General features: G+C 33.7%; 1 protein-coding gene and 1 pseudogene across 1 annotated transcript in view; one reads left to right on the top strand and one right to left on the bottom strand.

Moving 5' to 3' along the window:
- The window catches only part of LIN9 (lin-9 DREAM MuvB core complex component), a 43,361-nt gene extending 29,645 nt beyond the window's left edge, over window positions 1-13,716 (bottom strand). Inside the window, exons 1-4 of the mRNA XM_039883288.1 lie at window positions 13,567-13,716; window positions 9,613-9,645; window positions 8,106-8,200; window positions 6,487-6,591 (exon numbers count right to left, since the gene is read on the bottom strand). Coding sequence (XP_039739222.1) covers window positions 6,487-6,591; window positions 8,106-8,200; window positions 9,613-9,645; window positions 13,567-13,600 — 267 coding nt within the window. The 5' untranslated portion in view covers window positions 13,601-13,716. The remainder of the gene's footprint in view (window positions 1-6,486; window positions 6,592-8,105; window positions 8,201-9,612; window positions 9,646-13,566) is intronic.
- Window positions 6,167-6,284, top strand: LOC120619448 (uncharacterized; annotated as a pseudogene).
- Window positions 13,717-14,783: the final 1,067 nt, after the last annotated feature.

The following is a 14,783-nucleotide window of genomic DNA, read 5'->3' as shown; positions in this document are numbered from 1 at the left end:
AACCCACACATGTGGTCAGTTAATTTATGACAAAGGAGCCAAGAATATACAATGGAAAAAGTACAGTCTCTTCAAAAAATGGTTTTGGGAAAACTAGACAGACACATGGAAAAGAATGAAACTGGACCACTATCTTGTACCATTCACAAAAACTAACTCAAAATGCATTAAAGATTTGAATGTAAAACCTGAAACCACAAAACTCCCAGAATAAAACATGGGTAGTAAGCTCCTTGACAATGGTCTAGGTGATGATTTTTTGGATTAGACACTGAAAAGCAAAGGTATCAAAAGCAAAAATTAACAAGTAGGACTACATCGAACTAAAAAGCTCTGCACAGCAAAGGAAACGATCAACAAAATGAAAAAGCAACTTACAGAATGGGAGAAAACATTTCTAAGTCATACTATCTGAAAAGGAATTAATATCCAACATATATAAAGAACTTATACAACAACAGGAAAAAACAATTTGATTAAAAAATGAGCACAGTATCTGAAGACATTTTTCCAAAGAAGAATTTAGAAGGCCCACGGGTACAAGAAAAGATGCTAATATCACTAAGCATCAGGGAAATGCAAATCAAAATCACAATGAGCTATCACATCATACCTAATATCACATCAATATTGAAATGGCTATTATCAAAAAGACAAGAAATAAGTGCTGGTGAGGATGTGAAGAAAAGGGCAACCCTTGTGCACTGCTGACGGGAATGTAAATTGGTGCAGCCACTGCGGAAAACAGTATGAGTTTCTCAAAAAATTAAAAATAAGACTACCATATGATCCGGCAATTCCACTTCTGGGTATTTATCTGAAAGAAACAAAATCATATCTCGAAAAGATATCTGTACTCCCATGTTCACTGCAGCATTATTTCAATAGCCAAGACATGGAAGCAACCTAAGTCTCTATCAATGGATGAAAGAATAAAGAAAGTGTGGTGTGTATATATATATATATATATATATATACACACACAATGGTCTATTATTTAACCATAAAAAAAGAATGAAATCCTGGCTATTTGCAACAACACAAATAAACCTTGAGAGTATTATGCTAAGTGAAGTAAATCAGACAGAGAAAGACAAACACTATTATGATCTCACTAATATGTGTAATCTAAAATTTAAAAAAAAAACAAAAAACCCAAAACCAAACTCATAGATACAGAGAACATATTGGTGGTTGCTATAGGCAGGACGTGGGGGATGGGCAAAATGGGTCAAAATGTAGAAAATTCCACTTACAAAATAAATAAGTCATGGAGATGTAATATACAGCATGGTTACAATAGTTAATAATACTGTATTACATATTTAAAAGTTATTAAGAGAGATTTTAAAAGTTTTTGTTATAAGAAAAAATTTTTGTAACTGTGCTGACAGATGTTACCTAGCCTTACTGTAGTGATCATTTTGCAATATATACAAATATGAAATTAGTACATTGTATACCTGAAAGCAATACAAAATATCTCAATTGAAAAAAAGCTTTTTCTAAAAAAGAATGTTACCAGATAAATTCCATAAGAACATCAAAAGAACACAACATAATCAAATGGAATTTATGTCAAAAATGCAAGGATGGTCCAGTATTAAAAAACTGTTGATGTAACTCACCATTATCAATAAATCAAAGCAATAAAAATCATATGATCACCTTCACTGATGCTAAAGACATCTGATAAAATTCAATATGCATTAAAACAACTCTTAATGCAATAGAAATAGAGAGAACAACTGAAAAAACACAAATGCCAAAAGTTAAATGATATGGCTAAAGTAATACCTGGAGGGAAGTTTAATTTATAGGACAAATGCCTATATTAGAAAAGAAGAAAGATCACAAATAACCTATCCTTCCATTTTAAGATACTAGGCAAAAAAGGCAAAGAAAACTCAAAGCAAGCAGAAGGAAAAAAATAATAAAGTTTAGAGCAGAAATAAATGAAATAGAAAACAGAAAAACAACAGAGAAAAATCAATGGAATCAAAAGTTCTTTGAAAAGGACAACAAAATTGACAAATCTTTAGTTAGAACATAAAAATCAATGAGGGATAATTTCTTAATCTATAGAACACATTTCTCAAAAAATTAAAAATAAGACTACCATATGATCCGGCAATTCCACTTCTGGGTATTTATCTGAAAGAAACAAAATCATATCTCGAACCCAAAAGTCAGCATTGTACTCAATGTTAAAGTATTAAAAACATTCTCATTGAAGTGATAAATATGACAAAAATGTTGACTATCACCTCTAATTTTTTAACGTTGTTTTGATGGTTTTAGCCAATTAGATAAGAGGAATAAAACTGCAAGAAGAAAAAACTATCATTGTTTGCAGGTGATATGACTGCCCCAGAAAACTCAAGAAAGTCGACTATAACCATTACAAATAATAAGATAATTTAAAATGGTGAATACAAAGCTGATATACAAAAATCAGTATCTTAAAAAAACCACTTTTTTCTATATGTTAATGAGAACTGGTTAAACAATAAAACAGAAGAAATATCCTGTTTATGACAGCAAAAATGACAAGAACAAAGTATTAAATACCTAGGAATATACTTAAGAAATGTGCGAGATTGACATGGAAAAAATTTGCAAGAACACTTAGGAAAATCTAAAAAAAGAACAGTTAATAATGTCTTATCAGACATTAACACACGATATAACACCACAGTAAAACAATTTGACACTAGTACAACAGAGACATAGAGGATACAAAGAGATAGAAAATCTAGAAATAATCCCAAATATATACAGGATATTAGTTTGTGATGTAGGCAGCATTGTAAATCAATGTATAAATGATGGATTACTCAATAAATGTTACCAGAACAAACTAGTAGTCCTCTGGAAAAAAATTAGGTTGCAGTCTTACCTCATTCCTTACTACAAAATAAATTCAGATGGATTAAAATTTTAAACATTAAAAAAGCAAAAGAAGAAATATGACAAAATTCTCAAACTATAAATTTTAGATTAGGGATGGTCTTTCTGAGCATAAACTCAAGAACTCATAAAGAGAAAAGATAGTTCTATTTGACTCTTAAAACTTTTTTCAATCCTGCATGGTGAAAAATGTAGAAACAAAGTCAGAAGACAAACTACAAACTCTGAAAAAAAGTACAACCAATATTAACAGCCAAAGGCTAATAGTGTTAATACATACAAAATTCTTACAAGCTAATAAGAAAATAACCACAATCTAATAGAAAATGGGAAAAATACATAACAGTTTAGAGGAAAGGAAAAAAATAGTTTTTAAACAACATCACTCACAGATGAAATGTCAACTAAACAAGGGAGATGCTATTATTAGATTAGAAAAATTTGGATGTTTGATTATATACTGAGCTGGCAAGCATTTGAAAAAATAGGCACTATGATACATTGTTGGTAGAAAGTATAAACCAGTATAATATCCTTGGAGAATAATTTGGCAACACTTAAAAATTTTTAAATGTGCAGATCCTATGACTCAGCAATTCCACATTTTAGGCATGCCTGGGATTCATTACAGCATTGTAATAGTAAAAACTTGGAAACCACTTAAATGTCCATAAATAAGAGAATTTGTAAATAAATTATGGTATCATAAATTTGAATACTATATAACAGTAAAAAAAATGAAATATTGAAGGCAGAATTTTCTTCTTTCTTCTCTTCCGCCTCTCCCCTCCCCTTCCTTTTCAACCAGTTAGCCAGCTGACTAAATCGATCAGCATGGCCAGGTCTCAAAAACAGACTTTTCAGTGAAAAAAATAAATTACAGAATGATGTATGCTACAATGTCATGAAAATGATTCTACAAATGTAATTTTTAAATTACATATATTAAACAATATCAAATATTTTCTATAAATATATAGTCTTAGAAGTGTTAAAAAGGTCAAAAAGAATCATCAAGCTAATCACAGTGGTTACCAGTTGATAAGGGAAGTAGCTATGGAGGGTAGGTATAGGTCAAATTAACTTTTTTTTATTATAAACTTTTTACTTTGGAAAAATTGTAGATTTATAGAAAAGTTGTAAAGATAGTACCAAGTTTCATACGTCCTTCACTTAGCTTTCCCTAATGTTAACATCTCATATAACCATGGTTTATCAAACCCAAGAAATTAACATTAGTATAATACTGTAAACTGCAAATTTTATTTGGATTTCTCCAGTTTTACCACTAATGCCCTTTTTCTGTACCAGAATTCAGGTCAAGATAACCACATTGTACTTAAAAAATTAACTTTTTCATGTAAAAAAATTTTTTGTTTACTGGGAGTTGTTAAGCATAAACACAAACTATTATAAAATATTATCAGAAAAGGTGCTATTTTTCTTTCCAATGAGTTATTTGCCAGATTTTTTAATGAGGTATTTGTAGCTCACTGGATATAAAACTGTATTAAAGATCCCTTGTTGAGCGTGAGGAAATACATTCAAATTGTTATTGGAAATATAAATTATTACAACTTTTATGAATAGACTTTTGGTGGTATATTGCAAAATTTAAATTTTGTTATTGTAGCAATTACACGTCTAAGGGTTTATTCATACCATGGAAAATGGAAAGTGATTACTACTGGGTACAGGGTTTCTTTTGGAGTGATGAAAACATTCTAAAATTGGTTGTGGTAATAGTTGCTCAACTGTGCATATATTAAAACCACTGAATTGGGCACTTTAAATAGGTGAATGATATGACATGTGAATTATATCTCAATAAAGCTGTTAAAACAAACAAAAAAAAGCCGGGCTCTGGAGAAAGGATGCTTGCCATTTTAGTACCAGCCTTCACTTCCTAGCAAGACATTTCTCTGTGTCTGTTTTCTCATCTGAAAAATGGGAAATAACATAGTAGTGACCTATGTCATCGGCATTGCCGAAGAGTAAATCAAAGCAATATGTATGAAGTGCTTAGAACAGGATGTACTATATATTAAGAACTCAATGGAAGTTGATTTTTGCTAATTTTTCAGCTCTAGACTGCGGTTTAAAGAAACACACAGAACACAACAGATTTAGGGGACGTGACTAGGACAGTAAGGGAACAAGCTATGCCATGGTAAATAAATATTGAAAGAACTAGGCATGTTAAGTCAAGAAAAGAGAAAACTCAGAAGTCATCTCATATTATGTTTGTCTTATGTTTGCTCTGTGTTGCTCAGAAGTAGAAAGGACTTAGTAAAATAGTCCTAGAAAGAATGAGGTGCCTAGGGAGGAAGGTAGTGGGTAGAGCTGGGGCAGGATGGTTTTATAGTCATAAAGACCAGGGTTTTCTGTATGCTTGAAAATTTTCTGTATGCTTTAAAAAAAATTTTTTAAAATCCACATTTGAAAATTTAAAAAATCTAAACAGTCATTCAAATTATCCTAATAACACAGCTCTTCTAAAGTCAATGCAAGAAACAGTTATTTAACTATTTCTGATATTCATTCAACTCTGTATGCAACACCTACCAAGTTAAGCAATGCACGTTATTATTGGTTTCTAGTTTTTAAAACTGAATTTTAGATCCTTATGTACATTTGTCCTTGATGTTAAAAAAAAGGTCAAAATACCTTTTTGTTCATTTTATAGAACATGAACATATTTTACTATTTGAAATTATCATAAAGATATGTAAGAGCTTTTTGGGTTTAAAACAAATTTTTTTGGTAGGGTATATTGCTGGTCATAACTTTATTTGGTGCCTAATCCTTCCTCGGTTGAGAAAATCCCCTCTACTATGGCCCATTCCACTAGAAAATCTCATAACATTTTTGAAAAAAATGAAAGGGAAGTAGGGAATAACTATCAAAAATTTGATAAGAAGAATTACATTATTCTTAAAGTTAATATTTCTTTATCTAATTTTCATTCATTCCTTTGATTCTTACATGTCCACTATGACTTTAAAAAGATGCCAAAAATGAAAAAGGAGATATGATTTCATGCTACATATTTTCCTCTTCTGGATAAAGGAGTCTTCAACATCCTTCCCTCAGTGATAAAGGAGAGTTCTCCTCTTAGTCCCATTTAAACTCCAAACTCATTCCACATTGCCCAGTTCATTTACATAATGTCTGCTATATCCATGCTTAAAAGAAAAGTGTGCATTTGTAAGACTGAGGACTGGCTTTCTACTTTGGTTTAAAGTCCATCAATAAAGTCTATGGCCATGCCACCCTGAACGTGCCCTATCTCGTCTGATCTCGGAAGCTAAGCAGGATTGGGCCTGGTGAGTACTTGGATGGGAGACCATCTAGGAATACAGGTGCTGTAGGCATTAAAAAAATAAAATAATAAAATAAAATAAAATCCATCGATAAAACAATGGCCTTTTCTAGGTATGTAAAATAGGAGCTGAACTGGAGCACCGATTTAAAGAACTTGTTATTCAAAATGTAACAGAATAAATATAAACTGTATTATTCTGAGCAATTGCTCACTTTCTATCACATAAAAACAAAATTTCAGCCCACACATACCTGTGGAACCATTGCAACCCTCTGGTTTCTTTTAGGTGACCTTGTATTTATTTGTCTGTCATCTTCATCAGAAAAGAGTCGACTTCGTTTTGAATTTCTGAAAGGCTATGACAGAAATTTTTTATTTAATGAAAACACTTCCCATCTTTGTTCCAAAATATAATTCTATACTTGGAATAATCCAGCTAACTCTGGATAATCAGAAGTATAGAAGGATGAAGTATGGGTAATACAAAGTACACAAAGTCAAATATAAATAATCATATATTTAGAAAGTAGTAAGATACATATTTATGCAAACTGTTTACAAACAAAACACCTAGCTGATGATTAAACTAGAATCCAGGTCTCCTTAGTACACTGGCAGCCTGGAATGGTGAAGATAGGAAAATAAGTTCTGGAAATTCCAGTTCTCATTATGTTAATGTTTGCATTAGTACCAACTGGGTGTATCTCATGATGCATCTGTTGCATAGGGCTGGGCTGGGACAAAGTTACTAAATTACTGTAGATGGTAAATCTAAATGTATATAATATTACACTATATCTGCTCTCGAAAATTAAGTGAATGTACATTTGTAAATAAAAATATGAGATACCTTTAACAGATACTTGATAAATATGTATAGAACTAAAGAATTTTTAAGTACCCAAAAAACTTCATACACTTAACAGTCTCTAACATGAAAATTTTTACAGTCCATCCTAGATTCAGAGGCTTCCTTCGTAGAGGACAGAAATAATATCCTAATAGTACCCACATCTTTTCTCAAGTCCTTTCTCCATCATTCAAGACAGAACTTCATGCCTAGTTGGAAGGGAGGCAGGTGCAGAAGGAGGGCTAACCACATATGGGCACCATCCAGTTGGTTCAAGGCTATGGATCTCTGAAGTTAAACACACTGAGAGTCTCAACATTCCATAGCCCTGACAGGAAGTCCCTTCCCCTGACAGAGGAGGAAGAGAATGATGGTGATAGAACGGATATAGTGTGAAAAGTCCTGTGCTTGCATTATGGCCAGCTGTCCAGACCACTGCTGTTTATCCCAGGTCCAGGTTTGTTTCATGACTGAACCCTAAAACCTCCTAGCTACCTGGCTGGGCAGAGGAGGACCAGAGGCCCCCCAAATCATTTGTTATGCTAACTATAAGCTTATCTCTACTTCTCAACCCTAAATACACTTACACTTGACCTACAAAAGATTTTAATACCTTATCACACAAGATCTTTCAACATCTTACCATTTATTTATATATCTTTTTGTAAAGAATAAGAGCTATGTAAAATTTTTTACATTCTAAAAAAATATGATTTGGTGGTCACTTCAGCAGTACATATACTAAAAAAATATGATTTGGGGTTGTTGGAGTTTTTTGTCTTTGCCTATTTAAAGAAACTACAATTACTTAACAAATGCTTAATGATGACCAGATTATCCTAGGCTACAAATTATTTATCTAAATATGATCAAATACTGCTCAATGACACGTAAAGACTCAAATGCTTGGAGTTGGGGAAAAACCCTGGAAATTTTTTACTGTCCTGTAAGAATTTGCACATGACAATACAGACAATTTAGCTATCATATTCTAAAGTGTAAGAAAAACTAATTCCTTACCATTTCCACAGCAGAGCCTGTATTCCTGCCTTTCCAAACAGGTGTTTTTTGTAAAGAACTGAACTTTTCATTCCATGTGTTAGATAAGCTTCCCTCTGTAATAAATAATTATTACTAATAAGATTTAAGTTGAGGTCAAAGGATGTCATACTGTGAACACTGCCTTTTTAATAACAGCAATATCTGAAATATTTATCAATATGAAAAAAATACATTGACCATAATTTTTTCAAACTCTCTAAATAATTTGACGAAGCAATGCATCTTGAAAGTATTAAATTTTCTTATTAAAACATGCGTGGCTTCTTTCTTTATTTTTGGTTTTTAATAATTCCTCTATTCTAATTTGTCAAGAATTACTTCGTAAGTATAATCTGATTGAAAGAAGGGCAATGAAAAAAGCTCCTTCTAATCTTGTATTTAGAGCATATTTCTAAATGTTTTCTGCTTCAATATATGAAACTCCTGATATCTAAAAATGAAATGTGTCGCATTTCGGTTTTCCTTAATTCAAAGAAATATCTTCACAGTTGTATGCAATAGGAAAGATTCAATCAGAGATATTACGAAAATAAAGGGTGAGTTTAATTTTTATAAAAAGGATGTGTTTCTATATAGAATGAGACATAGAAAACTGGGATGAATATACCCAACATAGTTATTTTTGTTTCCTTTTAGTTGCTTATCAGCATTTTGTAATTTTTTTCTATAGAAAATTTATATCACCTATATATTTTTTTTAAAATAGAAAAATGATTCTAATATTGGGGGAAAAAAACAACAAAATTTTTCAGATGTATATTTTAATACGTACAAAAGAAAAGAGGTGGGATGGGGTTTATCTCGGTAGGTAAAGAAATTAGGATAACTCTGGAAGATAAGTGTTCTCGAGCCAGAAGAATTTAATTTGGTAAATCACCAATCCAAAGCACAGCACAGTAGTTTTAAAAACTAGAAGTACTAATGAACACTTGAGAATATCTAGCTTCATTCCAAATTTACTTACTCAGTAGAATCTTGCTCAAGAGGTAAAATTTCAAAATATATTATATTAAGAGGGTTAGTCTAATGTACTTATAGAAAGAAATAACAAGACCAAAGAACATGTCTAACTTTTTTCTTAGAAAAAGAAAATTACTATCATTCTTTTATTTTAAAAGACTTGCATTATTATTTAGAAAGCAGGATTCATAAAAAATGAACTATTATGCAAAAATACAGCTTAGCACAATTGTTTAATAAATGCTTTAAATCTACTCAGATCTGTGTGGAATATTATAGTTAGAAAGTTCTTTAATCAGTAATTCTGGGGAGAAATTTTCTTAATAATTTCTAATAGCCAAGGACCAATTCTCTTGTAACGGCATATGAATTTAAAATTATCATTAGTAAAAATCAATAATGAATTATAACGTAGGAAAAAAAAAGAAACACTATATCCAAATTACTTTCATGAATTACATTTCTAGTTTATGTCGTACCTAAATGATCATGCTATGATTCTTACCTTTTAAACTGACAAGGGCTTTTGCTGAAGAGCCTGCAATTAAAACAAATAATATTACTGGATAATCAAAGTGAAAGAAAAAAAGCTTGGTTTAGGGGTAGAAGTGATCCATTTAGTTTTAGCAATTTTGAGTTTGAAATGGCGGTGGGATGTGCGATTAGAAATAACTAGTAGACAATTCAAGCTATAGACCAGAACTCAGATAAGGTAAAGAACTGGAGAAAGACATTTGGGAGTCTTATTGAAGTTGTGAGAACTGGAGACATTTCCAAAAGAAAAAAATGTAGAGAAGAAAGAAGAGCAGGGAAAGAATTTTGGATCCTCATCCAGAAGTACGCTGGTGCTGGAGACGGAAAAGAGAAAGAGAGCTGAAATTTACGGAGGCGAAGATCAGAAGTGGAAATAGAGTGAAGACAACAGAAAATGGAAATGATTCAGGGACTGTCAGAGCAGTCAGTAAGTTCCTGGGAGGTCCAGAAGGCAGGTATATACAACACTTAACATCAAGCTGCAAACGGGAGTTCAGAACAGCCAAGAGGGGCTCGCAGAAAGGTAGAGGGGTTCACTGACTAAAACAAACTTTAGTGTATATTAGAATAACCAGGAAGCTCCTCATACACACAGAATCTACACAATTAATAAAGGTCCTCAGGGGATTCTGTTGCAGGTAACCCTCAGACTCACTTTGAGAAACACTAGGCTACTAGTGTGAATAAAGGAAAGGGGTCCATAGGTAAGGGGAAGTAGCAAGATCAATAGAAAAAGACATTTTTATAAAAAAGGGTGAGCACTAAATTGAAAATCTCTGAATTGTATATGTACATTGTAAGGAAGTCCAAGTCATTTGGAAAATAATAAAGGAAGATCTCTCTCACTTGTATGTGGCATCTGGAAAAAAAAAAACAACAACTTAGACAGATACAGAGAACAGACTGGTGATTTGGGGTGGGGGGGGGTGGCGGGAGAAACAGGTGAAAAGGTACAAACTTCCAGTTATAAGACAAATATGTCCAGGAGACGTTCCTGACTATTGTTAACAATAACGTATTAAACATCTAAAAGTTGCTAAAACAGTAGATCTTAAAAAGTTCTCATTGCAAGAAAAAAATTGTGGTTATGTGTGATGGGTGTTAGCTAGATTTATTGTGGTAATAATTTTGCAGTATGTATGTATGTATGTGTGTATATATATATACATATATATGTGTGTGTATATATATATATATACACACACACACCAAATCATTATGTCATACACCTGAAACTAATACAATGTTATATGTCAATTATATCTCGACTTAAAAAAAAATTAACATAAAAAAAAAACTCTTTCTATGTTCCAAAGTAGAAATTGTTCATAGAATTAAAGATGGGTAAATCTCCCTCTTTAAAATTTAAAAAACTGTTTAGAACACTTTTTCTTTTACTACAGTCAAATATTATTTATCATTCCTCATTTTCAAATTTGTTTTATTTCATAACCAGTTACTTCTCACCTCAGTTACTGTGACATCCGTTTATGTTTGAATTTAATCTAAGAGCAGGCAAAAGTGAAGTTATGTGAAAGGCTGGCCTGTTACTTGCATCGAGAAAAAGACAAATTTTTAAATGGCATGTTCTAAATGTATGTAAACATCTTTAAGGAGCCAGTCCATTATGACATCACACAATACATAAAAATCAATAAACAAAGGATGACCTCAGGGGATAAAGAAGAATATGAACTTAATACAAAAATCAGTGAAGATAAATTCTCCTTAGTGTTTAATAAAAGCAGCAATGATTTACAACTCATATAAATGGAGAACAAACTTTAAATGAGAAGTAACAGATAAAGTATTGCAATTCTGGCTATGAAACATTTTTACACATCTCAGATACTTAAACCTCAATTGATTTTTCTGCCATAGGGCAGTATGAGCGGCTTATGGAATAGACAACCCGTCAACATCAAAGCCGCTCTTGCTTCACTCTATCCTCTTGCCTAGATGTGGAGAATGGTTAACAGGACACCTTAAGAGCTTCTGTATTGTAAGTGAAGTTTAGTGACCATAGGCAGTAAATTTGTGGGGAGAGAAGTCAAGGAGAGATGCTGTAAAGTCTTGCTAAAAAATTTCGAACAATGCAAACAATTGTGAAACAGCAGTAGTAGACAGGCTCATATCCATGCAGCTACCATGAGAAGTATGGTTCGTTTGAGGAAAAGTAGTAACCATTTAATCATTCAGTGAATATGCATAAAGTGCTGACTGCATCCCAGTCCCTGCTCTAGGCACTGGGGATAGGTCGGTAGCAAAACAGCCAATGTTCCTGCTCTCTTGGAATGACATTCTACTGAAGGGGGAGAGACAAACACACACATCAAGTGATGATAAGCACTACCTGAAGAAACTAATGCAGGATAATAAGGAGAGGGAATGTGGGTAGGGTTGGTGAAGGGAAGACTATTTTTCTGTAAGGTGTTCATGATCAGCTTTACGAAAGGTGATATCTGAGCAGAGATCTGAAGGTTGAGGTGTGAGCTGCAGATTAAGACTAGCTGTGTTTGAATCTTGGTTGGTTCTGCCATGTTCCTGCTGTGTTATCTTAAGCAAATTACTTAATCTCTCTGTGCTGCTCAAAACGGGGGTAAAATGAGTTAATTTATGTAAAAGTGCTTAAAGAACAATGCACATAGCACGTGGCTAATTTTCATATTGTGCTGTCAGCATTATGTTGATCAATTAAAAAAACTATTAAATTAAGAACATGGATTTTACAGGCATGTGAATTTGATTAAGTTAGAATCCTGCTCTAACAGGGTATGTTCATTCATTCCTTCAACAAATATTCACTAAGTGCCTGACATAGCGCTATTCTAGGGGCTGTGTTACCTGATGGAAAAGCAAAGCAAAGTCTCTGCTCTCAGGGAGCTTGCACTCTAGTGGGGGGAGAGCACAATAAGCAAGAGCATAAAATGATAACTATACTCCTGGCAGTTGTTATAAAGGAAATAAACAAGGTGATCTCAGTGAGGGTTACCTTACACAGGGAAGTTAGGAAAGGCTTCTCTTAATGAAGTAACATTTGAAAGGAACTAGCCAAGAGAGAGCAGGAGATCAAAGCAATGAGTCTGGACAGAAAAAACGATGGGTAAAAAAGCCCTGAGGTAGAAAGGTTAGCATAGTCAAGGGAATAGGATGGGGGAGGTGGGGGAGAAAGGGTGAAAGACACTGTGCCCGGAGCAAGAGATGGGAGGTATGAAAAAGGTCAGAGAAGCCAGGTGTTATACATGGCACTGGAATGCAAGCATGAAGAAAACAGAAACAGTACCTTCCACAGTGCATCTTCTAACCAAAGCTAACCAAACACACGAACAAAAGCAAAGCTGCAACTGTGACAGCTGCCAATAAGAAGTTACATAGTGGCATGAAAAGATTTAATAAGAAGTAATCTTTGTCAGGGAGGACAGAAAATAGCTCTCTGAAGAAGCTTAAAATTGGATCTAAAGGATAAGCAGAGAGTGAGGGCCAGGAAGAACATTCCAGGTAGACAGAAGAGCAGGTGCAAAGGCCCTGCAAAAAAAAGCCTGGTGGTATAAAGGAATAAAAGGATCAATTTAACCCTAAGGGACAGAATAAGAAGTGGTATAAAAATAAAGCTGGAGAGGCCAGACAATAGAAGTCTTCAACTGCTAAAGCATTTTAAGCAACAAGATAACATATATACATTTTGAAGAAAAAGATCTCTCTCTCTAGCTGCGTGGAGGTGGGGGTGGGGTGGGGGTGGGGGTAGGGGTAGGTCAGTGGATTGAGAGGCTGAAGTAATTAGTGCAAGGTAGAGGTGCTACCAGCTTGGACTAGGGTGGTGGTGAGAAGTAGGTAGAATTTTTTTTAAAGGTAAAAGTTACAAGACTTAGAGACTAAGGCTTAAATATGGAAAGCAAAATAAAAAGGGAGAACTCCCAAAGATAACCTCTAGGTTTCAGCTGAATGCACAGTGAAGCCATTCATTAAGACGGGAACCACTGGAAGTATCTCTGTCCTGGGGTGGAATTATTAGGTAGATCTTGAACCGGTGAAGTTTGAGGGGCCTCAGGCATCTAAGAGGAGATGTGAAATAGGCAAGAGATATCAAGAACAGGAGCTCAGAGGAAAGATCTGGGCTGAAGATAGCCTCAGTTTCCTCATACACAAAAATCAAACTAATAAGAGTACTTACCTCTATTGAAATGAGGATTAAATTAGCAAATGTATATAGTATGTTTCATACAGCAGCTGGTTTATACTAAGACTCAATAAATGGTAGCTTTTATTTTGGATAATGTTATACTGGCTATTGTCTAATTTATTAGCTAGCCACCTTGGCTAAAACTGGCAAAAAAAAAACATACTGCTATTTCTAGTATCAAAGTGAAATCACTTTCCCTTTTCAAGGCTCTGCTCCAGTTTCATTAACAATGCCTCTGATTCTACATTCAGTTCCATATAAATCAAGTATTTATGTATATCCGATCTGTGGCACTTTGTCACAAACCAGGGAAGGCAATCTCTGCTTTTAACAAGCTGTGATCTAGCTAAACAAGACATATACCACACAAACACACATGCAGGGCCCCAAACACCGCAATGTACCAGAGATGTCACAAATATAAATGTTAGTTTGAGAGTGTAGCTGGAATTTGAATCCTAGTATGACTCTCAAGTCCACAAAGATGCATAGTAAGTATTCGATAAATGTTTAATAATGATGAGCAAATGTTCCAAATGACAGCTGTAAGAAAGCCACTTAAAACACCTCTCATTTCAACAGAATGACTACAGTAACCAAAATAACAGCTCTGGTGGTTGTGACTCCTAAGAAGTAATAAAACATCTTTATGATAAAGGTAGTAAGGATTTTCAGATGGCAAGCACACTGTGCTTAGTAGGCTCACCCTTATTTGGGAGCATCCTAAACCACAATCAACTATATTCTCCAAATGAAAAACAGTAAAATTCCCAGGTAGTCTGCAGTGTGCCCTGTCCAATATAGTAGCCAACAGCTACATGTAACTACTTAAGTTTAAATGAATGAAAATTAAATAAAATTGAAATTCAGTTCCTCAGTCACCATAGCCACAACTGAAGAGTTCCACAGCCACATGTGGCTACTGGCTTCCGTATTGGATGTGGCAAAATAGAACATTTCCA

Source organism: Pteropus medius, unplaced genomic scaffold (genome assembly GCF_902729225.1).
Source record: "Pteropus medius unplaced genomic scaffold, Ma_sr-lr_union100, whole genome shotgun sequence".
NCBI classification, from domain to species: Eukaryota; Metazoa; Chordata; class Mammalia; order Chiroptera; family Pteropodidae; genus Pteropus; species Pteropus medius.
The sequence above is the reverse complement of the archived record's forward strand: the minus strand, read 5'-3'. Positions and strand labels throughout refer to the sequence as shown.